Source organism: Suncus etruscus, chromosome 2, assembly GCF_024139225.1.
Source record: "Suncus etruscus isolate mSunEtr1 chromosome 2, mSunEtr1.pri.cur, whole genome shotgun sequence".
Lineage (NCBI taxonomy): Eukaryota > Metazoa > Chordata > Mammalia > Eulipotyphla > Soricidae > Suncus > Suncus etruscus.
In genome coordinates this window covers 23,535,950-23,560,185 of record NC_064849.1, presented here as the reverse complement: position 1 = coordinate 23,560,185, position 24,236 = coordinate 23,535,950, and the positions used below count along the sequence as shown (strand labels likewise).

General features: G+C 38.8%; 1 protein-coding gene across 1 annotated transcript in view; it reads left to right on the top strand.

The window, feature by feature from the left end:
• The window catches only part of RHBDD1 (rhomboid domain containing 1), a 143,245-nt gene that overhangs the window by 73,586 nt on the left and 45,423 nt on the right, over positions 1–24,236 (top strand). The window contains exons 4-6 of the mRNA XM_049768323.1: positions 284–372; positions 3,514–3,570; positions 13,791–13,925. Coding sequence (XP_049624280.1) covers positions 284–372; positions 3,514–3,570; positions 13,791–13,925 — 281 coding nt within the window. The remainder of the gene's footprint in view (positions 1–283; positions 373–3,513; positions 3,571–13,790; positions 13,926–24,236) is intronic.

The window sequence follows — 24,236 nt, the reverse complement described above, 5'->3', positions numbered from 1 at the left end:
CTGAAAGAAATATAGTGGGGTAGTTGTCCTGACAAAATGCTCCTGCTATGCTGAAGTGGTTGGTATATTATGCTTAGCTAGGGAAGGATATTTATTGTCTTTTTTTTCCCTAAAGGTAGGAAATATTCTTTGGATTGGCTTAAATGTTGCTCAGTAGAAAAGACTTGATATGAGCAAAGCTTGCGGGTTGTGACTAATTGACATGCACTGGGCAAATAGGAAGACTAAATGTGTCTAATCAACAGCAGAACAAACACTCACAAAGGATCCCCTTTTCTCCTAGGACTTCCTTTGCTGGGCATCTGGCCGGAATTCTTGTTGGACTAATGTATGTTCATGGACCTTTGAAGAAAATTATGGAGACATGTGCAGGTATTGACCTAAACACCTTTGTTATGAGAGGCAGTTTGAAGTTCATCTTGATTTTTTGTTTTTGTTTTTTTGGGCCATCTCTGGTGGCACTCAGGGGCTATGCCTCCAAAATTACTCTTGGCAGGCTCAGGGGACGAGTGGATGCAGGGGATCAAACCCAGGTCGGCTGTGTGCAAGGCAAACCTGACCTGCTTTGCTATTACTTTGGCCCCTCTCTTGATTTTCATGGAAATAGTCTCCCCACTCACTGTTCAGCTTAGGAATCCCTTTTATAAACAAGAGCCAAAGCAACCAGTGCAGTTCCACACTCAGCTTCAGAAGAAACTGCAAAGCCTCCTAAGTAAGCCCCAGGCTTTCTTAGGGAACAAAGAGTGGCATGTATGTATGCTCTTGGTATTCATGCTACTTCCAGCAAGCCATGAGCTCTTTGACTATGCAGAGAACTAAAGCAGGTTTAACTCCTTCCTTCATGAGATTCCCGAAAGTAATCTATGTACATAGCAGCATTGAAAAGAAAAACCAAATCTCCACTAAAGTTCAAGGCTAGTCTTATAAATCTTTAAAATGACCACTAAGTCCTTGGAGGGTAAGACATATATATGTATTCATGCATGACCAAACCAAGTCTGTTATTGCTAGAGCATGGTTTCTGCTTAAATTCTGTGTGTGTGTGTGTGTGTGTGTGTGTGTGCACTTGCTTGCTTTTCCGCCTTTCAAGTTGAAGTGCAATGAAAAGACCTTATTTTATTTAGAAATATATGAATATTTTAGACCTCTTAATTTAAAACGCTCTACTGCCTTTGACTTATAAGAATGCTATTTTGCAAACACTTGCTTCATAGACCTTATGAGAAGTTCCAATATTTCATCTTTTATTCATGGGAAATCTTTTGAGACTATTTTACCTTTTCTTGAACCATAAATAATTTGTTTTCACAGTTTGTGCCAATGGCTGGTATTCTTGAGAACCATATAATATTCATGATACTAGAAAGCTTTCCAGGCACCATGCTGCCACTTTTATTAGCAGGTTGTGTTCACCATTGGTGATTATTTAACAGTCTGGGTAGCTTCTGAGAAGATTCTGGTTTTCTTGTTTGTTATTGTGCTTCCAGTATGTGTGCTGAAGGAGGCAGAAAGAGCATCATTTGATAAAAATGTCTAATGTCACTGTATTTTTGACCCAGTGTTATTTTATACATCTGCTAATGAACCATGTTGCCCAAATATACCTATAAAGACAAAAGAATGAATCTTTCTTCCTATTGTCCTATGTCTTAAAATTAAGTGATTAATTAAGATGTTCTGCAGACATATTACAGAGTTATTACATTTTAGAGCCTGGGGCTCCACTATGATGATTTGGTGAGCTATGAGTTGGGAGGCAGACATTGATGCAGTAAATAATCCACACAGTGAAAAGGTACAATTACGGGTTTAAGAGACCTAGCACTTAAGCAAGGCATCCCACCACACAAGACTTCTGCTCATAAGAAGGAAAGCAGCTTAGTGGAGGAAGACCAAAGAATGAGTGCCTGCCTTCCTCAGACCCCTGCTTTTATTGACAGAATGGAGGCCACACCCTAGGGTGGGAGAGGAATATAAAGTAGGGAATAATCCAAAAATCCCATCACCAGATCACATCCTATGGGGGGATGGACTGCATTCAATTCCATATGGTCCCCGAGCCTGCCAGGTGATTTCTGAGCACAGAACCAGTGGTAATCCTTGAGTGCAGTCCCGTGTAGCCCAAAACCATAAACAAACAAACAAATAAATAAATAAGAGTTTAAATTTAAGCTCTTGGTTTTCCTTCTTAAAATCTTTTTCTCTTTTCTCTGTAGACCATATTTTTTTTTTACATCTTTCTATTTGAAAGTAATAAAAGAGCTAGTTCTAAACATTGGAGAAAGCATTTAACACTGTTTATAAATAGCCTGCAACATTTCTGTCCATTTTTATTTATGGTGTTACTACAGAAAGATTTAAACTTGTCTGAGAACTGCAGGGACATGAAGAACATGCTGGAAATCTAGTACAGGAAGGCATCTCTCTGGAAACTTCTGGATGCAGAGGGTTGCTCTTCTATTCAGCAAAGCTGAAGTGAACTGCTTTTTTAGGAACAAAAATATTCAAGGAGCATAGATCACTTTGATTGGGGACAAGTTTTCAATGTAGCCAGAGTATCATCCTATATGGAGGTATTATAGTCCATGCCTGGACTCTGGGCACAGGTTGTTTTCTTCATAGGAAACTTTCAGTAAGACCTTAGACAATCTGAGTTAGAATTTCATTGTCTCCTCATACATTCCGTGCCCCCTATCACTGGTCTGTCAACCCCTAAAGAATTTTATTTGAATTGCCTTTTAGGAATCATTTAAATAACCTTGGGCTTTGTTGTTAATTGTTGGCCTGATTGTTAAAAGGATTAACTATGAAAATCTTAAGAGTATTCTAGTCTGCTGGTTAATATGTCTCTTCTTTCCATTACTGTTCTGTTCTGATTAGAGAAGCTTTGTGATGTGGATAGAAATCAAGGGGTTTTAGGTAGACATTACCAAAAAGATGAATAATTGGTGTTGATTTATAAATAAGGGAACCTGAATCATTACTGGTGGCAATGAAAATTGGTACATTTGTTTTGGGAAGCAGTATGAAGGTTTCTTAAAAACAGTGAAGATTGAGCAACCATCTTTTATGTTACTTATGAATATATAGCCAAAGAAAATGAGATCAATATCTGATGGTTATGTTCATCAGTAATTAGTTACATGCTAAATTACATACACATGCTACATATACATATGCACTGTAAATTACAAACTTTTGGTTATAAGATGACTAAGTTCTGGGAATATCCAGCCTGGTGAGTGGAATTGTAACATTGTATATGCATACATACATACACACACAGAGCTCACTGTGGGAAGTAATGAATATTCAAACTGAGTTAATTGTGACTGTAGTTTCACATTGAATGTGTGTCAGATAATCCTGCACACTTTTGAAATAATCAGGTAGTGTAACCTAACTATATGCCTAAGTTTGTCAGCCAGACATACACAATATATTAATAAAACTGGGGGTAGGGGCCATGTATCCTTATGGCAAAAATTATGGTATTTTTTCTTTTTTATTTAGGTATTTTCCCATCCAATATTGGCTACGGAGGGCAACAGTACCACTTTAATAATTCAGGTATGTATTTAATTCAATTTAATATCTTAATGCACTATTTCAAGTTAAAGCATTCACCACTCTAAGGCTCTGCCGCTTTATGATGATGTTGAGCAATTACTTTACTAAATTGTTATGCTTGTACCTCTAATATGTTTGGTTTTTATTGGAGGGGTAACCCAGGAGAGCCAGAGACTATGTTTATTAAGGTGGCAGAAGACCAGGGGAGGAATTGCATCTAGCATGAAAACAGTGTGATTGGGTCTTAGGGTATCTAAGATACAAGAGGACTCTTATTAGCCTCAAATCTCTTGATCCTCAGTTGAAAAGACTCTGCTGTTGGTTCATGTGAAGATAACATATTTTTCCAGGGTATTTATGGAACAGATAGAAAGGACTTCTGTTAAGACATTAGTCTTGTTTTAGACTTCTACATGTGCATCTTTTAGAGCCTGACATTGCAGCTTTGGAAGGCTTCACTCTAATATCCCAGCACCAGGAAATGGAAATCAGTAGGCTGGAGAAATATTGAGTATTTATCATAATTACCAAAATTGAAATCTGGTGTCACTTAAGTCTGCAATAGGTACTTTCCAGTACAGAGTCCAGTCAGCTAAAGTTTTAGATTCAGGGTTATACTGGCGCTCGATGTGGTGTCAATTGCAGATAGTCTACCCGCTGGTCCTAGCAAAACAACAACAGCAACAACAAACTGTCTACAGCCATAGACAGTTCTAAACCAACTGGGTGTAGATGTATCCAAAAATTTCTTATTTAGAAAAGTGGACATAGGTCAGCTTTGGACTATAGCTATAACTTTTGACTCTTGGCTTAAATAAGTTCAAAGAATTATTAAGTATTCATAGTAGATAGTTAGGCAATTATTAGCCATTCTTAATAGATAGTTGGGTAACTAGGTGGGCAGTAGATAGATTAGTACAATAGTTTTGTACCTTTGACACCCACAGACTGGTGAAAGTAGGAGAAATATCTTATGGTAAATGTCATATCCATTGTTCCATTGCCATCCACTATTTTTAATGGTTTTTCCTTGAATTCTTGTATCATTAAGGAACGCTATATAATTTCAGTTTTTACTTTAATAAATGCTAGGGTTCTTTGGGAGGTGAATGGGTGGCCCACTCTGCAGTGAGCAGGGCTTGCTCCTAACTCTTCTCAGGGATTACTCCTGGCAGGGCTCAGGTGACCAGTTAGGGTGCCAGAGTTGGTTGTGTGCAAGGCAAGTACCCTATCCACTGTTCTATCACTCTGGCCCATTAAATGCTTCTGATTTATATACTAAAATTTCTTTATTTTAGACACTACAATATATAAAGTTGCTCATAATATAGTTATTTTTGACATTAAATATTCTAACAACAAATGCTACTTCTAACTTGATACTACTTTTATCTTGATACATTCCAATGTATGATGTATTCTAGCCAATTTTCCTTTACAAATAATATAATTTTCCCACTTCTGTGAGTAGTATTTGATACAAAACATTTGGTTTAGGGTAACTATCTTAATCATATCTCCTGTGTCTTAATATTTTTTAAATCTAACTTTTGTAGCAAGACTGAGAGAGGGTTCAAATCTCCACCTATTGATCTGAAATTCTCTTAATCCCCTTCAATTCTGCCAGTTTTGGCTTCATTTATTTTGCCTTTCACCAAATCTGTTAGAATATTAGATAGTCTTACTACAATATATTTTCTCTCTCCTCTCTTTTTCTTTGGCATCTGAAATATGAATGACATAAACAATAGGCACTTTGCTGTTGTTCTTTAAACCCCTCATTTTTGTGCACTTCCTTGTGTCCTTTCTTATTTTTGCCTCAGTGTTCTTCATATTGGATAATTCTTATCTGTGGTTAAGTGACTAACTCTCAGCATCTCCATTCTGTTAGTGAACTAATTCAGCGACTTGTAAAAAAAAACTATTGAAAATATTTTTTCAATTTCCATTTGAATTTTTGAAAATTGATTCTTGTGTCTGTTGAAAATTTTGTCCTTCCATTTCAAAACAGTTTCTTTATCTCACAGAGCAGAGCTCTTACATCTCTAAAGTCTTCCAGATTATTCCATCATCTGACTCCTCTCATGTGGCTGGCATCTGTTGATTGCATTTTTCTCCAGAGAATTGATGACATTCTGTTTGGGTTTGTGTGATCAGTTAAAAAAATGCATCTGAATATTGAATATTATTTTGTAAAACTCTGGATCCTGTTAAGACCTTCTGCAGAAAGTTACTTTTTGCATTTGTATTGGGCTTATTTTAGCAGGCAGTTATCCTCTTTCTGTTTCTCTGGGAAGTGGGCTCAGCCAGCGAGTTATGTCCATCATCAGTCCAGCATCCTGCCTTGTATGTCGTGCTGATAGGTTGGCCTGTTCTTCTAAGTGGGATAATGTGATTAAGCTTTTCCAGCCTTGTGTGCTCACTTGCTTACCTGTTCTTTACATGCCCAGTTTAGGGATCAGTCAACGCTGTGTCATTCTCTCCACTGAAGCAGGAGGCACCTTGTGTGTAGAAGTTGATTTCCGGGGCCGGGCGGTGGCGCTGGAGGTAAGGTGCCTGCCTTGCCTGCGCTAGCCTAGGATGGACCGCGGTTCGATCCCCCGGCCTCCCATATGGTCCCCCAAGAAGCCAGGAGCAACTTCTGAGCGCATAGCCAGGAGTAATCCCTGAGCGTCACAGGGTGTGGCCCAAAAACCAAAAAAAAAAAAAAAAAAAAAAGAAGTTGATTTCCATCTGATGCTACGTTTCTTCAGTCTCAAGACTCTAATCCTTCAATATTTCTTCTGGTGCAGATTTCTTCATTATCAGTTGCCTCTGTAGTTGTCTTTTTATTTTGTATATATAAGAAACTAGTCTCCCTTTATTTATTTTTCCTTTTTTTTTTTCAATGGGCCACATTTGGTCATGCTAAGGGCTTTCTTCTGGCTTTGCACTCAGGAATCACTCCTGGTTGTGCTTGAGAAATAATATGGGATGCTGGAGATTGAACCCCAGTTGGCTGCATGCAAAGCAAAAGCCCTATCCTGTGTGTTATCAATTCTTCACACCCCCTGTTGCTGACATACTAAAGTATTATGGAATACTTCCCTTGTTTTGATTCCCTTTACAACATGATACTTCATGCAGTCCTCAAGTTCTTAAGCCTGGGTCCTGTTATTGGCAGTTATGTTTGCATAATTTCTGCCTTTTTGTTTGTTTATATTTGACACTCAGTGATATTCATGGTTTACTCTTGCCTCAGTACTCAGGGATCACTCCTGGTGATGCTTGGATGGGAGGGAGCATAAATAATGCCAGGATTTGAACCTCAGTTGACCAAGTACAAGGCAATTACTTTACCTGCTGTATAATCTCTCTGCCCCACTTGAGACTTTTTATTGCTGAGTGTTCATTATTCTTTCTTCTACCATGTTGTCAATCTGCTGTCAAGACTATTTAACCACATTTTTTCTTTTTGATGTTTTATTTTTCAGTTCTAGAACTTCCATTAGTAGTCTCTCCTAGATTATTGTTTCCCTAAAATTGAGAGTAAAACTCTGGGTTTCTTTTAGCTGGTACTCTTCAGGCATGCAGGATTTGGTTGCATGTAGTCTTTATCTCTGGAAGTTTCTCTTTAATGATGTTCTTGACTGTTGATTTTTCCTGAGGATTTTCTTTCTGAGTTTCTGGGACCCCAATGATTCTTAGGTTATATCTGTTGAATTTATTGAACATTTCTATTTTCATCAGTTTAAAATCTTTGAGTATTTTTTCCATTGTCTGATCATTTGCTTTGAGGTTCTTTTCCAATCTCTTCTGCTGTATGGAGTTATTATGCATCTCATCTTCCAGCTCACTAATTCTGTTTTCAGCTGCTATTACTCTATTGGAGAGGCTCTCCATAGAGTTTTTCATTTCCTCTACTGCATTTTTCAGTCCCGTTATTTCAGTTTGGATTTTTCTGATTTCTATATTTGTGGTCTGTTCAGATTGATCTATGCTTTCTATAAGAAGTGCACAGCCTCAGAGTGAAGTGGAGCGGCGATTTTATTTTCTAGGTTTTATGGTGGAATTTATTTACTAGAGATGTGCTCCTCTGGGCCCAACCTGCTCCGGTATTGTTTTAAAACCCGCAGCACTCAGGAGCTCTCAGTAGTTGCATCAGCAGTGGCGACCCAGACTCACCCCCCTGTTCAGGCATGTCCAGGACCCCTTAGTCTCAGCTTTCTTCAGGGATCCCATCAAGAGTAAAACTCAAATGACTTTTGTTAAGCCCTGACTTTAAGTTAATTTTCTCTCCTTTCTACATACACATCTTTATATTTGCTTCCTTGTTTTGAAATCCTCTACTGCTTATCATCATAGTCTGAGCACATAGTCTGAAGTACACATGTTTTATAGCTGTTTTGCAGTCTTCCACTTGCTTTTGCAGTCCAGTCAGTCTTCACCTAGTGCTCAGCCTTGGTGGGGAGAGAGGGCAGTTGGGAATGTAGATATTAGAGACCTTGTATTGGAAAAGACATGCTGGTTCTGGTTGAATGAGTAGAAGCTATGGGAGGTAGTGCAAGAGTTTTTTAATTTTATGAAAACACTCTGTTGGGGTCACCTAGAACATGATGGAATGCCATTGGAAAATTTAATCAGTAGTGTGATACTCTTGGAGTTGCACGCTCCATTTTAGATAACTTTAACAGTATATTCATGCCTTGCTTGGATTTACTACAGACAAATTCATTCATTCAGTAGGAGATAGAGTCGTGTGTGTGTGTGTGTGTGTGTGTGTGTGTGTGTGTGTGTGTGTGTAACTGGGGCTGGAGTGATAGCACATTTCATGCAGCTGACCCAGGTTCAACCCCCAGTATTCCATATAGCCCCCAGAGTCTGCCAGGAATGATTTCTAAGTGCAGAGTCAAGAGTAACTTCTTAGTGTTGCCAGGTGTATAGCCCCCAAACAAAATAACACTAAAACAAACAAAAACAAGAGTGGTGGAACTAAGACAAGAGTTGCCAGTTACTCATTCTTATTCCTATTTTTACTATTGTACAGATCTTCAGTGGAGCCTTATGCTGAATTGCCTTACACAATAGGGCAGGTTCCCTTGTTTTAATCTTTCCTTCTTGCATTTATATGAAAAAGAGAGAGAGAGAAAGAGAGGAAAAAAGGACATTCAGTTCCTTTTCTTCTTCCTATGTGCAACAGCCACATGGATTAGAGAACTAAAAGGAAAAACAAAAACCATCTTTACCTTTCTTGTTCCCTATAAGATTACCATATTTATATTCATTCCTCTGAAGTGATTGTCCTTCTTCAAAGGCTGAGTTCCATCAGGCCAGGTGGTTGTGCTAATGGTCATCTAGGGAACTTTTATGAAAGCATATGTGTCTCTTACAAGCAATGATTTATACTTAATATGGCCGTCCTTAGCTGGAAAAGTCTTTATAGGTCAGAGAACCTCATGAATGTTTAAAAAAGCTGGTACCAATTTTTCTAATCTTGGTGGTGTTTCTTGATCTCTTTTGCCATGAAATCCTGGTATGCATATGAGGAACAGATGGAGTAGTTAATAGAATAATGATAACCAGAATTTCTTTTACGACAGAGCCAAAGTATATAGCTACAAAAGAATATTAAACTAGTATTCATCACACAGGATGTAATTTAAACTTATTTATCTTAAGTGTTTGATTGTTGGGTTTTTCCAGCCAAGTTTATTAAGAAGATTTAAAAATATCTGATTGGGCCAGTGAACAGCTGTAGAAAATTTTTGGTCCTTGGAGACGTGTTCTTATTATAATACATATTGATGGGATTTTTGATCTTGTTTATGACTTATGACTGATGATATAGAATCTTTAACCACACTTTTTTTTAACTTAACCATACTAAAACTTTCTCTTTCATTCCCCCCCACATTTTATCCGAGAAGTACCAAATTAGATTTTATAATATTCAGATGTTTAAAAGTGTAGGCTTTCATTTCATTAAGACATGGCTGGGATTTTTAACAAGTAAATAGCATGAAGAAAAATGTTTTTCCTCTATCCAGAAAAAGTCATCTCACACTTTATTGAGGTCACCTGGCAATGAAAACTTTTGATTAGCATTTGTCGCCTCTGTGTAAATGAGTTTGGGTTTTTTTTTTTTTTTTGGGGGGGGGAGTTATATTTGGCACTGGAATTAGCTGAACATTTCAAGACTAGATGTGTAGAAATGCTGGTTAGATTCTTCTTTAGCAAGATGACTTTCTATGGGGCTTTGAAAGTGGTAATGAGCCATATGGGAAAGTGCCCGTTATGCTCTCTGTGTTGCAGGGAAGTAATTGGCACTCTGGGGGAATGGGGCGGTCTGTGCAGGCATTGCAGAAGCTGGGGTGCTGGCATTCAGCGCCTCATCTGTAAATATTCTATTGTGTTTGCAAATGGTTGCCCCTTGCTTTTGTTCTTGGTGAAATAGATGTATTGTTTGCATTGTGACCCCTTCACCCTGAATGGAAGACTGCTTTGGTTTTGTTTGGGTTTCTGGTGAGAAGCAGAGAAAACATATTTTGTAGTAGCGCCAATATCTCTCCTGCGCTTTTCAGGCTAGGGGACTGGTTGTGAATTGCCCAGCATAATGGGAAGGGCTGAGTTTTCCTACTGGGTTGACAATTGACACCGTTTAGCAAAAGGGTGCACCAAAATTCTACTTCTGTTTCTTTGTTGTTTTAAAAATTCCACTTGCCTTTGTTGCTTTGTTGTGATCAATGTTCATAGCCCATACTTGGCTATAGGTGATGGGGTTAAGCTGTATGGTGTTATGGGTGCTCACACTGTCTCACTGTACATGAGGAGAAGCTTCCCTCCACTCTCAGTGCTTGCACACAAGTAGCTGCATATTCAATTGTTGTTCTGTGGGTCTCAGGGAGTCTGCCAAGATACACTCTGTTCATGTGGTAGCACCAGTGATGTTACTCACAGCCCTAAATTTGCAAGGTAGGTTGGCTTTCCTAGTTTGTTTATTTTTCACCACAAACCATCCCCTGGGTCACTACTTTACTCCTTAAACAGTTTTGAGGACTTGGAGAATCTGATATGTCTTCCTCCCCATTTTAAATATCCTCTTGTTAGTTACTATTCAGGCTGGAGAGCACATGTGGTGTGTGAATTAGATTATCACAAGGAATTAACAAATTTCCACTAGTTGTAGTGCATTAGGAGGAAAACTTGTAAGATGTAGCCTCTCAAATTCTGAAACTTTTAATGTAATGTTTAGTTATTTCAGTTTTTTTGTGTGTGTGTTTTGTGTTATTTGAGGTGATTATTAGGTGATGCTTGGGTCTTACCCTGACTTAGTGCTTAGGGATTATTCCTGGCAATGTTCATGCTATGTTGGAGCTCAAATCTATGTACAAGGCAAGTGCTCTACCATACTGTACTTTTATCTCCAGCCCCTTTCATGTTTGTTTAAACTGTTCTTTTTAATGGCTTTCAAGGATATTTGGGAATGCAGTACCAAGACAGAAGACTGTTGTAATAATCATTTACTGTAGGCACAAGTTCTCAGAGATAGATTTTTAAAGAAAAGGCAAGAGGCAAATAAGCTTATGAAAAGAATGCCCAGCATCATTAGACATCAGAACCACGATGTAATCTGCCTTTATACCCACTATGAAAGTTGTCATTTAAAAGATAGGCATCAGTAAGAAGTGCTAGTAAAGATGTAGAGAAAGCTTAAACAACATACTCTGCTTGTATAAAGATAAAATGGGACATCTTCTTTGGAAAGCAGTCTAGTCTGGCTTATTCTGCAAATAGTTAAACATCGGAATGTTGTATAACTAGAAATTCCACTCCTCAAAATATCCCTAAGAGGAATGCAAACATATGTCCACATAAAGACATGCATGCTAATGTTCAGAGCAGCATTCTTAGAATAGTCAATTAGTGGTAACAAACTTAAATGTCTGTCAGCTGATGAATGAATAAACAGACGGATATGGCCATAGGATGGAATCTTATTGGACATTTAAGGAAATGAAGTATTAGTTTATGCTGCAACATGGATGAACCTTGAAAACATGCCAAATGAAGGAAATAGTCACAAAACACCACTGAATGTGTGATTCCATTTATGCCAGTGTCCAGGAAAAAGACAGAAAATAGATAAATGTTTACCTAAAGGCTGGGAGAATGGAGTGTTAGGTGAAGAACACAGTTTTGAAAATGTTCTAAAATTGATATTGTTGGAGAGGGAGAGATAGTACCTGCCTTAGACACAGTTGACCTTGGCTTGACATCTGGCATCAACTGGTATCACATAAAGTTCCCTGAACACTACCAGGAGTAATACCTGAGCACAGAACCAAGAGTAAGCCCTGAACAGTGCTAGGTGTAGGCCAACTCTCCCCCCATGAAATTCTATGACTATATTAAAAGGCACTGAATTATAAAAAGCCTTTAAAGTGGCAAATTGTATACTTTGTCAGTTACGTTGGAATAAAGCTGCCATAAAACATGACTATCAAACAGAAAAATTTTAAAAGACAAATATACATATGAACACATATAGCTGATTAGATTGTTATTTGAAATGACATTAGTATGTTTTATTTATTTTGTGCTTATGTGAAAAAATTTCTATAGTGCTAAAATCTTATGAAACATGTTAAAATTAATTCCTTTTTAATCTTAAGTATCAGTATTTTATTCATAATCAAAACAAGTAAATTTTAGAATAGCCTCTGGCTGAGCACATGTTATGCATGCAAAAGGTAAGTTTTTTGTTTATTTGTTTTGTGACCAAACCCAATGATACTCAGGGTTTACTCCTAGCTCTGCTCCCAGGAATCATTCCTGGCAGGCTCACAGGACCATATGGGGTCCCAGCATATGTAAAGCAAATGCCCTCTGTACTGTTGTTCCAGCTCAGGGAGATAGCTTTGATCCTCAACATCGGATGGTCCCCCCTGGCATTGCAGGGTATAAGCCATGAGCACTGCTGAGTATGGACCCTCCAAAATAAAATGAGCCTCAAAATGATCAGAAAATCTCAGCCAGATTTCACAGAGTCTGTGCACATGTGTATGTGGTGGTTCCAATTATCTTGTTAAAGCAGCAAGAATCTTAAACTTAGGCCTATGCTGTGTTAGGTGATATGAAGACATGTCAAGCTCATTAAAAGGTAGGAATTTTCATCATCAATAAAAGAGCTCAGCAATTAAACATTTGATTCACACCCATTTTCAAAGTGAGTTATCAGAGTTTTCTAAGGGCACAGAGAGTGGTTGGTTGGGAGGGAACCTCAAGCAATTGAGGACATTTGGTGTAGGATATTTGGATATTGGATGCATTGATTCAGTTGATCCTTAGCAATATCATAAATTGTGGCGCTGCAAATTAAAAGTAAAAAATGAAGATAGAATAAAAATAAATAAATTATATGAACTTTTTTTCTAGCAGAATTAGTCACTTTTCTCTGAGAAATGTATAAGGATGATTCAGGAGAAATTGAAAAGATTAATGAAAATTTCTGCAAAGTGAACTTTACTTCATAATTGACTTTTATTTTAAAAAAAAAGATACTTGCATTTCATTCTTAAAGCATCATTTATTGATGAAGTGGTCCTAGCTCTGTCTCTAGTTTGATTTAGCAACAGTCTTTCATGAGGCCACACTTGGCAGTGCTTACTCCTGACTTTGTTCTCAGAGTTCACTCCTAATAGTGCTCATAGGTGGTTCTGGTGATTAAAGTGAGGTCAGCAACATGCAAGGCAAGCAGCTTAACCCCTCTGTCCTGTATTTCTGGCCCTGCTACTAGGTTGAACCTATGGTTCCTGACAATTCATGTTACAGAGACATTAACTTATATATCTCACATAACTCTACTATGGGAAAGTTCTATTCAGCACAGAAACCTATAGTATTTGTATCAAATGTTGATCTCCCTCTCCTGGCATGGCCCCATCAGTAAAAACCCAAGGTAGTTTCAACCATCCCTTGATTTCAGTCAGGAATTGAGTGAAAAGACTCCACTTATCAATGAGTTCACAGTGGAAAAAGTTCATTCTAGTTCTCCTCTCCAATATCACTTACCACATGTAGGGTTCAGATTTCTTTCTCTTCCATGCATAAAGACTTAACACAGTGGTATCAAGAACAGTATTTGTCTGCCTTCAAGGAAGCATTCTCTATCGTCATCTTATTTTGAGAAGGAAAAAATATATATCAGGGCTGTATTCTCTCACTTTTTTCTGTACCTATAGGCTACTCTGGCTATCACCCTAATGGCAGACCAGGTTACTATGATGGCATACCCAGGAACTATGATGCTTACACTGCAGGGCTGAGTGAAGAGGAGCAGCTGGAGAGGGCGCTTCGAGCCAGCCTCTCGGACCAAGGTAGGACTTTGTGCTTTTTGCTCCTTCCCGTGTCAAGCTCGCCAGGTGAGCAGGTCTGAAAAAAGGCTATTTGTGGCAAATGCAGCTTGAAATAATTTATGAGAAGGATCTGTAGATAGAAAAGTGTGTGCAGATTGCAATCACAAAGGATGGGGTGTGATGCCATCCTCCCTAGTAACCTGATCCAGTAGGTGCCAGACAGTGTGTTGTCAAAGCACTGCTTTTTATAGGCCTGCTGCACTCAATGCTCTGGCATTGTGCTCAAGAAAGGTACTTGCTCCAAATTCTTGGATGCATAAGAATAAAGGAGTTTATATTCCCATTCCAGTCTGTTGAGCAAACTAGATACTCCAAAGTGTGGCCACACGACTATTTCACAGTCACTCAAATGGCTTGGTTAGGATTTAGACTCAATATTCTTCCCCAGACCTATGAGCCAAACGCCCTGGGGACAGAGCTTAGGAGTCTTTGTTTTCAACAGGCTTTCTAGAAGATTCTTTATGACAGATGGTCAGATGGAAACCACTGTATTTATTTTGCCATATTTGTTCTAGGTTTGGTTTAAGAGTTTGGATATTTCCGTTGTGAGTGTATAGTGACAAGAAGTTATTTGTCTATTTAATAAGTATTTATTCAGCTCTGTTTTTGTTTTATATTCCTTGTTCTGTACTTTGAGAATGCCAAAGAGTAAAAAGGTAGGAGAGTACTGCTTTATCACATAATGTACAGGTAACTATTACTCGGGTAGGTGTATTACTCCCTAGGTGCAGAAGAGACTGAGGGAACCATCCCCAAGTGCTAAAGAAACTCAGGGAATCATCCTCAGGTGTTGGAGAGAGACTCAGGAACAATCCCAGGTGCTGGAGAAACTCAAGGGACCACCACCACCACCCCACCTGGGTGCTAAAGAGACTTAGGAACCATTCTCAGAAGTTAGAGAGAGACTCATGCTAAATGTCACAGGCAGTGGGAAATGGGAGGTTGCAAGCTTAGACTGAGAATTTCACAAAAGAGATGGCATTTGAGTTGGGACTTTCAGAATGTGTTGTTAAGAAAGATGGAGAAGGACCTTTCAGGCAGGAGATAGTACCTGCACAGACAATAATGTGAGGGTCATGACCAGTCAGTCCTCAACTGTGAGCAGGAAGAAGCATGGCTTCATGTGGGACCCAATCACAGGGGTTCTAGAATTAAATAGGGAAAGTGAAAAGTGGGTCCAGCCTCTGGTGCAAAAAAATTTTCTTTCTGATTGGAAAGAATATAATTTTAGCAGCAGAGCACTGGGGAAGGACAGCCATGAGGGAGATGGGAAGACTTGGTCTCTAAACAGAATAGAATTCCTGATTAGAGGGTGCCCAGTGAGAGAAGTGAAGAGAAGATAAAGAACACAGTGCAATCCCTTACTTAAAATTGCACTTCAAGCTAGAGTAATCATAACAGTGGGGTACTGGAATAAAGATAGAGCCTTTTTTTTAATATTTTATTAAAACACCTTGATTACATACATGATTGTATTTCGGTTTCAGTCATGTAAAGAACACCACACATCACCAGTGCAACATTCCCATCACCAATGTCCCAAATCTCCCCCCTCCCCACCCGACCCCCGCCTGTACTCTAGACAGGCTTTCCATTTCCCTCATACCTTCTCATTAGTAGGACAGTTGAACATGTAGTTATTTCTCTAACTAAACTCATCACTCTTTGTGGTGAGCTTCATGAGGTGAGCTGGAACTTCAGCTTTTTTTTTCTTTGGTGTCTGAAAATTATTATTGCAAGAATGTCTTTCATTTATCTTAAAACCCATAGATGAGTGAGACCATTCTGCATCTTTCTCTCTCTTTCTCTGACTTATTTCATTCAGCATAATAGATTTCATGTACATCCATGAATAGGAAAATTTCATGACTTCATCTCTCCTGACAGCTGCATAATATTCCATTGTGTATATGTACCACAGTTTCTTTAGCCATTCATCTGTTGAAGGGCATCTTGGATGTTTCCAGAGTCTTTCTATGGTAAATAGTGCTGCAATGAATATAGGTGTGATGAAGGGATTTTTGTATTGTATTTTTGTGTTTCTAGGATATATTCCTATGAGTGGTATAACTGGATCTTATAGGAGCTCGATTTCCAGTTTTTGGAGGAATCTCCATCTCGCTTTTCATAAAGGTTGAACTAGGCGGCATTCTCACCAGCAGTGGATAAGAGTTCCTTTCTCTCCACATCCCCGCCAACATTGTTTATTCTCATTCTTTGTGATGTGTGCCATTCTCTGAGGTGTGAGGTGGTACCTCATAGTGGTTTTGTTTTGCATCTCCCTGATGATTAGTGATGTGGAGCATTTTTTCATGTGTCTTTTGGCCATTTGTATTTCTTCTTTGTCAAAGTGTCTGTCCATTTCTTCTCCCCATTTTTTGATGGGACTAGATGCTTTTTTCTCGTAAATTTCTGTCAGTGCCTTGTATATGTTGGAAATTAGCCCCTTATCTGATGGGTATTGGGTGAATAGTTTCTCCCACTCAGTGGGTGGCTCTTGTATCCTGGACACTATTTCCTTTGAGGTGCAGAAGCTTCTCAGCTTAATATATTCCCATCTGTTAATCTCTGCTTTCACTTGCTTGGAGAGTGCAGTTTCCTCCTTGAAGATGCCTGTAGTCTCAATGTCCTGGAGTGTTTTGCCTATGTGTTGTTCTATATATCTTATGGTTTTGGGTCTGATATCGAGGTCTTTAATCCATTTGGATTTTACCTTCGTACATGATGTTAGCTGGGGGTCTAAGCTCAATTTTTTGTAAGTGGCTAGACAGTTGTGCCAACACCACTTGTTGAAGAGGCTTTCTTTGCTCCATTTAGGATTTCTTGCTCCTTTATCAAAAATTAAGTGATTGTATGTCTGGGGAACATTTTCTGAGTATCCAAGCTGATTCCACTGATGTGAGGGCCTGTCCTTATTCCAATACCATGCTGCTTTGATAACTATTGCTTTGTGGTAAAGTTAAAAATTGGGGAAAGTAATGCCTCCCATATTCTTTTTCCCAATGATTGCTTTAGCTATTCTAGGGTGTTTATTGTTCCAAACAAATTTTAAAAGTGCCTGATCCACTTCTTTGAAGAATGTCATGGGTATCTTTGGAGGGGTCGCATTAAATCTGTATAATGCCTTGTGGAATATTGCCATTTTGATGATGTTAATCCTGCAATTCCATTAGCGGGGTATGTGTTTCCATTTCCACGTGTCCTCTCTTATTTCTTGGAGCAGAGTTTTATAGTTTTCTTTGTATAGGACATTCACATTTTTAGTCAAGTTGATTCTAAGATATTTGAGATTGTGTGGCACTATTTTGAATGGGGTTGTTTTCTTAATGTCCATTTCTTCATTATTACTATTGGTGTATAGAAGGCCATTGATTTTTGTGTGTTAATTTTGTAGCCAGCCACCCTGCCATATGAGTCTATTATTTCTAGAAGCTTTTTGGTAGAGTCTTTAGGGTTTTCTAAGTAGAGTATCATGTCATCTGCAAACAGTGAGAGCTTCACTTCTTCCTTTCCTATCTGGATTCCCTTGATATCTTTTTCTTGCCTAATCGCTATAGTGAGTACTTCCAGTGCTATGTTGAATAGGAGTGGTGAGAGAGGACAGCCTTGTCTTGTGCCAGAATTTAGAGGGAAGGCTCTTAGTCTTTCTCCATTGAGGGTAATATTTGCCACTGACTTCTGGTAGATGGCCTTAACTATAATGAGAAAGGTTCCTTCCATTCACATCTTGCTGAGAGTTTTGATCAAGAATGGGTGTTGGACGTTATCAAATGCTTTCTCTGCATCTATTGATAATGATCATGTGGTTTTTATTTTTCTTGTTATTGATGTTGTGTATTATGTTGATAGATTTATGGATGTTAAACCATCCTTGCATTTTTGGGATGAAACCTACTTGATCGTCGTGGATGATCTTCTTATTGAGGCATTGAATCCTATTTGCCAGGATTTTGTTGAGGATCTTTGCATCTGCATTCATTAGTGATATTGGTCTGTAATTTTCTTTTTTCGTAGCATCTCTGTCTGGTTTAGGTATCAAGGTGATGCTGGCTTCATAACAGCTATTTGGAAATGTTTTCGTTTGTACAATTTTATTAAATAGTCTTTTTATATATATATATATATTTTTTTATTTAAACACCTTGATTACATACATGATTGTGTTTGGGTTTCAGTCATATAAAGAACACCACCCATCACCAGTGCAACATTCCCATCAACAATGTCCCAAGTCTCCCTCCTCCCCCCCCCCCACCCCCACCTGTACTCTAAACAGGCTCTCCATTTCCCACATACATTCTCATTATTAGGAAAGTTCAAAATGTAGTTATTTCTCTAACTAAACTCATAACTCTTTGTGGTGGGCTTCCTGTGGTGAGCTGGACCTTCCAGCTCTTTTCTCTTTTGTGTCTGAAAATTATTATTGCAAGAATGTCTTTCATTTTTCTTAAAACCCATAGATGAGTGAGACCATTCTGCATTTTTCTCTCTCTCTCTGACTTATTTCACTCAGCATAATAGATTCCGTGTACATCCATGTATAGGAAAATTTCGATGACTTCATCTCTCCTGACAGCTGCATAATATTCCATTGTGTATATGTACCACAGTTTCTTTAGCCATTCGTCTGTTGAAGGGCATCTTGGTTGTTTCCAGAGTCTTTCTATGGTAAATAGTGCTACAATGAATATAGGTGTAAGGAAGGGGTTTTTGTATTGTATTTTTGTGTTCCTAGGGGTATATGTCCTAGGAGTGGTATAGCTGGGATCGTATGGGAGCTCGATTTCCAGTTTTTGGGAGGAATCTCCATATCGCTTTCCATAAAGGGTTGAACTAGACGGCATTCCCACCAGCAGGTGGATAAGAGTTCCTTTCTCTCCCACATCCCTTGCCAACACTGGTTTATTCTCATTCTTTGTGATGGTGTGCCATTCTCTGTAGTGTGAGGTGGTATCTCATCGTTGTTTTGATTTGATCTCCCTGATATTAGTGATGTGGAGCACTTTTTCATGTGTCTTTTGGCCATTTGTATTTCTTCTTTGTCAAAGTGTCTGTTCATTACTTCTCCCCCATTTTTTGATGGATTAGATGTTTTTTTTCTTGTAAAGTTCTGTCAGTGCTTGTATATTTTAGAGATTAGCCCCTTATCTGATGGGTATTGGGTGAATAGTTTACTCCCACCTCAGTGGATGGCTCTTGTATCCTGTGCATTATTTCCTTTGAGGTGCAGAAGCTTCTCAGCTTAATATATTCCCATCTGTTAATCTCTGCTTTTCACTTGGCTTGGAGAGTGTAATTTCTTCCTTGAAGATGCCTGTAATGTCCTGGAGTGTCTTGCCTATGTGCTGTTCTATATATCTTATGGTTTTGGGTCTGATATTGAGGTCTTTAATCCATTTGGATTTTTACCTTCGTACATGATGTAGCTGGGGGTCTAAGTTCAATTTTTTGCAAGCGGCTATTCAATTGTGCCAACACCACTTGTTTGAAGAGGCTTTCCCTGCTCCATTTAGGGTTTCCTGCTCCTTTATCAAAAATTAGGTGATGTGTATGTCTGGGGAGCATTTTCTGAGTATTCAAGCCTATTCCACTGATGTGAGGTCCTGTCCTTAATCAGTTACCATGCGTGTTTTGATAACTATTGCTTTGTAATACAGTTTTAAAGTTGGGGAAAGTAATTCATCCCATATTCTTTTTCCCAATGATTGCTTTAGCTATTCTAGGGTGTTTATTGTTCCAAATGAATTTCAAAATGCCTGATCCACTTCTTTTGAAGAATGTCATGGGTATCTTTAGAGGGATAAAGCATTAAATCTGTATAATGCCTTGGGGGAGTATTGCCATTTTGATGATGTTAAATCCTGCCAATCCACGAGCAGGGTATGCGTTTCATTTCTGTGTTTCCTCTTATTTCTTGGAAGCAGAGTTTTATAGTTTTCTTTGTATAGGTCCTTCACATTTTAGCTCCAAGTTGATTTTCAAGATATTTGAGTTTGTGTGGCACTATTGTGAATGGGGTTGTTTTTTAATGTCTATTTCATCCTTATTACTATGGTGTATAGAAAGGCCATTGATTTTTGTGGGTTAATTTTGTAGCCAGCCACCTTGCTATATGAGTCTAACTGTTTCTAGAGAAGCTTTTTGGTAGGAGTCTTTAGGGTTTTCTAAGTAGAGTATCATGTCATCTGCAAACAGTGAGAGCTTCACTTCTTCCTTTCCTATCTTAATTCCCTTGATATCTTTTTCTTGCCAAATCGCTATAGCAAGTACTTCCAGTGCTATGTTGAATAGGAGTGGTGAGAGAGGGACAGCCTTGTCTTGTGCCAGAATTTAGAGGGAAGGCTTTAGTTTTTCTCCATTGAGGATAATATTTGCCACTGGCTTGTGGTAGATGGCCTTAAACTATATTGAGAAAGGTTCCTTCCATTCCCATCTTGCTGAGGAGTTTTGATCAAGAATGGGTGTTGGCTTGCTGAGAGTTTTGATCAAGAATGGGTGTTGGACCTTTTCAAATGCTTTCTCTGCATCTATTGATAATGATTCATGTGGTTTTTTATTTTTCTTGTTATTGATGTTGTGTATTATGTTGATAGATTTACGGATGTGTAAACCATCCTTGCATTCCTGGGATGAAGACCCTACTTGATGCGTAGTGGATGATCACCTTAATGAGGCATTGAATCCTATTTGCCCGGATTTTGTTGAGGATCTTTGCATCTGCATTGCATCAGCGATATTGGTCTGTAATTTTCTTTTTTTGTAGCATCTCTGTGCTGGTTTAGGTATCAAGGTGATGTTTGGCTTCATAAAAGCTATTTGGAAGTTCTTCCGTTTGTTCAATTTCTTGAAAGAGTCTTGCCAGTATTGGTAGTAAGTTCCTCTTGAAAGTTTGATAGAATTCATTAGTGAATCCATCTGGGCCTGGGCTTTTGTTTTTCGGCAGACATTTGATTGCTGTTTTAATTTCATCAATGGTGATGGGGGTGTTTCGATATGCTACATCCTCTTCCTTCAACCGTGGAAGATTATAAGAGTCCAGGAATTTATCCATTTCTTCCAGGTTTTCATTTTTAGTGGCGTACAGTTTCTCAAAGTAGTTTCTGTTTACCCTTTGAATCTCTGCCATGTCAGTAGTGATATCTGCTTTTTCATTCCTAATACGAGTTATCAAGTCTCTCTCTCTCTCTCTCTCTCTCTCTCTCTCTCTCTCTCTCTCTCTCTCTCTCTCTCAGTTTTGCCAGTGGTCTATCAATCTTGTTTATTTTTCGAAAGAACCAACTTTCGTTGATCTTTTGGATTGTTTTTTGGGTTTCCACTTTGTTGATTTCTGCTCTCAGCTTTGTTATTTCCTTCTGTCTCCCTATTTTTGGGTTGTTTTGTTGAGCACTTTCTAGTTCTATGAGCTGCGTCATTAAGCTACTCAGATAAGCCGCTTCTTCCTTCCTGATGTGTGCTTGCAAAGCTATAAATTTTCCTCTCAGTACTGCTTTTGCTGTGTCCCATAAGTTCTGATAGTTTGTGTCTTTATTGTCATTTGTTTCCAGGAACCTTTTGATTTCCTCCTTGATTTCATCTCAGACCCACTGGTCATTCAGTATGAGGCTGTTTAACTTCCAGGTATTAAAGTTTTTCTTCTGAGTCCCTTTGGAATTCACAAATAATTTCAGAGCCTTGTGGGTAAGAGGAGGTGGCCTTGCAAAATTTCTATCCTCTTGATAGTATGGAGGTATGTTTTATGTGCCAGCATGTAGTCTATCCTGGAGAATGTCCCATGTACATTGGAGAAGAATGTGTATCCAGGTATCTGGGGATTGAGTGTCCTTTATATATCCACTAGGCCTCTTTCTTCCATTTCTCTCCTCAAGTCTAGTATATTCTTGTTGGGTTTCAGTCTGGTTGACCTATCCAGTGTTGACAAAGCCGTGTTGAGGTCCCCCACAATTATTGTGTTGTTATTGATGTTATTTTTCAGATTTGTCAACAATTGTATTAAATGTTTTGCTGGCCCCTTGTTCGGTGCATGTTTGTTTAGGAGAGTTATTTCTTCCTGCTCTACATACCCCTTGATTAATATAAAATGTCCATCTTTGTCCCTTACAACCTTCCTGAGTATAAAGTTTGCATTATCTGATATTAGTATGGTCACTACAGCTTTTTCATGGGTGTTGTTTGCTTGGATAATTTTTCTCCAGCCTTTTATTTTGAGTCTATATTTGTTCTGACTATTCAGGTGCGTTTCTTGTAGGCAGCAGAAGGTTGGATTGAGTTTTTTGATCCATTTAGCCACTCTGTATTTCTTAACTGATTGCATTTAGTCCATTGACGTTGAGAGAAAGAATTGTCCTGGGATTTAATGCCATCTTTATATCGAAATTTGGTATGTGTTTTGGTTAGTCTTGTCTTAAATTAGGTCTTTCAGTTTTTCTCTTAAGACTGGTTTTGTGTCTGTAAAGTTTCTGAGCTGTTTTTTGTCTGTGAAACCATGTATTCTTCCATCAAACTGGAAAGTGTGTTTTGCTGGGTACAGTATTCTAGGCCAAGCATTCATTTTGTTTAGTCTTGTCACAATATCCCACCACTGCTTTCTGGCATTGAGTGTTTCTGGTGACACGTCTGCTGTAAATCTCAAGGATGCTTCCTTGAATGTAATTTCCCTTTTTGATCTTGCTGTTTTCGGAATTCTGTCTCTATCTGAGGGATTCGTCATTGTGACTCGGATGTGTCTTGGAGTTTTTTTTCTGGGGTCTCTTTTGGTTGGTAGTCTTTGAGCATGCGAGATTTGATCACATACATTCTTTAGCTCTGGAAGTTTCTCTTTAATGATGTTCTTGACCGTGATTCTTCCTGGAAATTATCTTCCTGGGTCTCTGGGACTCCAATGATTCTTAAGTTGTTTCTGTTGAGCTTATCATAGACTTCTATTTTCATCTCTTCCCATTCTTTGATAATTTTTCTAGCCTAGTCATTTGCTTTAAGTTTTTTTCCAGTCTCTCCCGCTGAATGGAATTGTTATTTATCTTATCTTCCACAGCACCAAGTCTATTCTCAGTTTCTGATACTCTGTCCCAGAGCTAATCCATTTTGTCATTCACTTCGTTTACTGACTTTTTCAGGCCTGTTAGTTGACATGTTATTTCAGTTTGGAGTTTTGTGATTTCTCTCTTCATATTTTCTTGGTTCTTATTAGTGTTCTGTTCAACTCGATCCATGGTTTCTTTGAGTTCTTTGAGCATCTTCCATATTGCTTGTCTAAAGTCCTTTTCTGGGAGGTTGATTAGTTGGTTGGTCATTATCTGGTCATCAGAATTGTCATCTTCATTCTCTATGTCTGATGCTGGCCTGCGTTGTTTCCCCATTGTCACACTTGTATTGTGGGTTTTTCTATGTGTTGTGATGGTGTTCATTGGCTAAATGATGTAGGCAGCCACACTCCTCTGGCTCCGCCCTTTCTGGATGGGTCGACTTGCCTCCAAGGGAGGGGAGTCCTTTGTGGATGAAGCCTCACACAGAATCAAATCTTAGGCCTGAGCACGCAGCAGAGAAGACAGTCCGGAGAGAAATACTGGGCTTCAGTGATCCAGCACAGTTCTTAGTGTGATTTTTTTTCTTCTTGTTGCGATGGTGTTCTTTCCTTAGAAAGAGGGCACGGCTGCGTAGTGAAGCTAAGCCAAAGTGCTCTTCTGAAGCCTCTTTTCGGCCCACTCCCAAGAGGTTCATGCAAGAAGACAGTAGACAGACACACACAGGCAGCACTCACAAATTTTCACAGTTGGGCCCCACTGAGCAGGCGTAGTTTCGTAGATTTTCCCAGCCTGACATCACAAAGAGGGGACCTCGCTTCTGCAGAGTACTGCTTATAGCCGGTTTTCACGTTATAGAGTAGTTCCTTGGCTTTCCCGCCCTAGAATGGGCCTCCGGGAAAGTGAGTTTTCTGGAGCCTCTCTTAGGCCCACTCCCAAGAGGTTCACCCGGCAGGACAGTAGACAGACACACACAGGAAGCATTCACAATTTTTCACAGTCGGCACTTTTTTTTTTTTTAATGAAACAGAATTGAGAGTTCAGAGTACATTCTCAGATTATGCACAAAGGAGCAGAATGCTTGAAATGGAAGCAAGGAAAAGCTCTTAAACAAATGATATTAGGAAAACTGGATAACCATGTGCAAAAATATGAAAAGAAACTGTATCCATATGCTTCCACCATGTAACTTTTGAGTTAACAAAATTGACTTCAAAGTGGCTAATTCTGGGCATTACAACAGAATCCACAA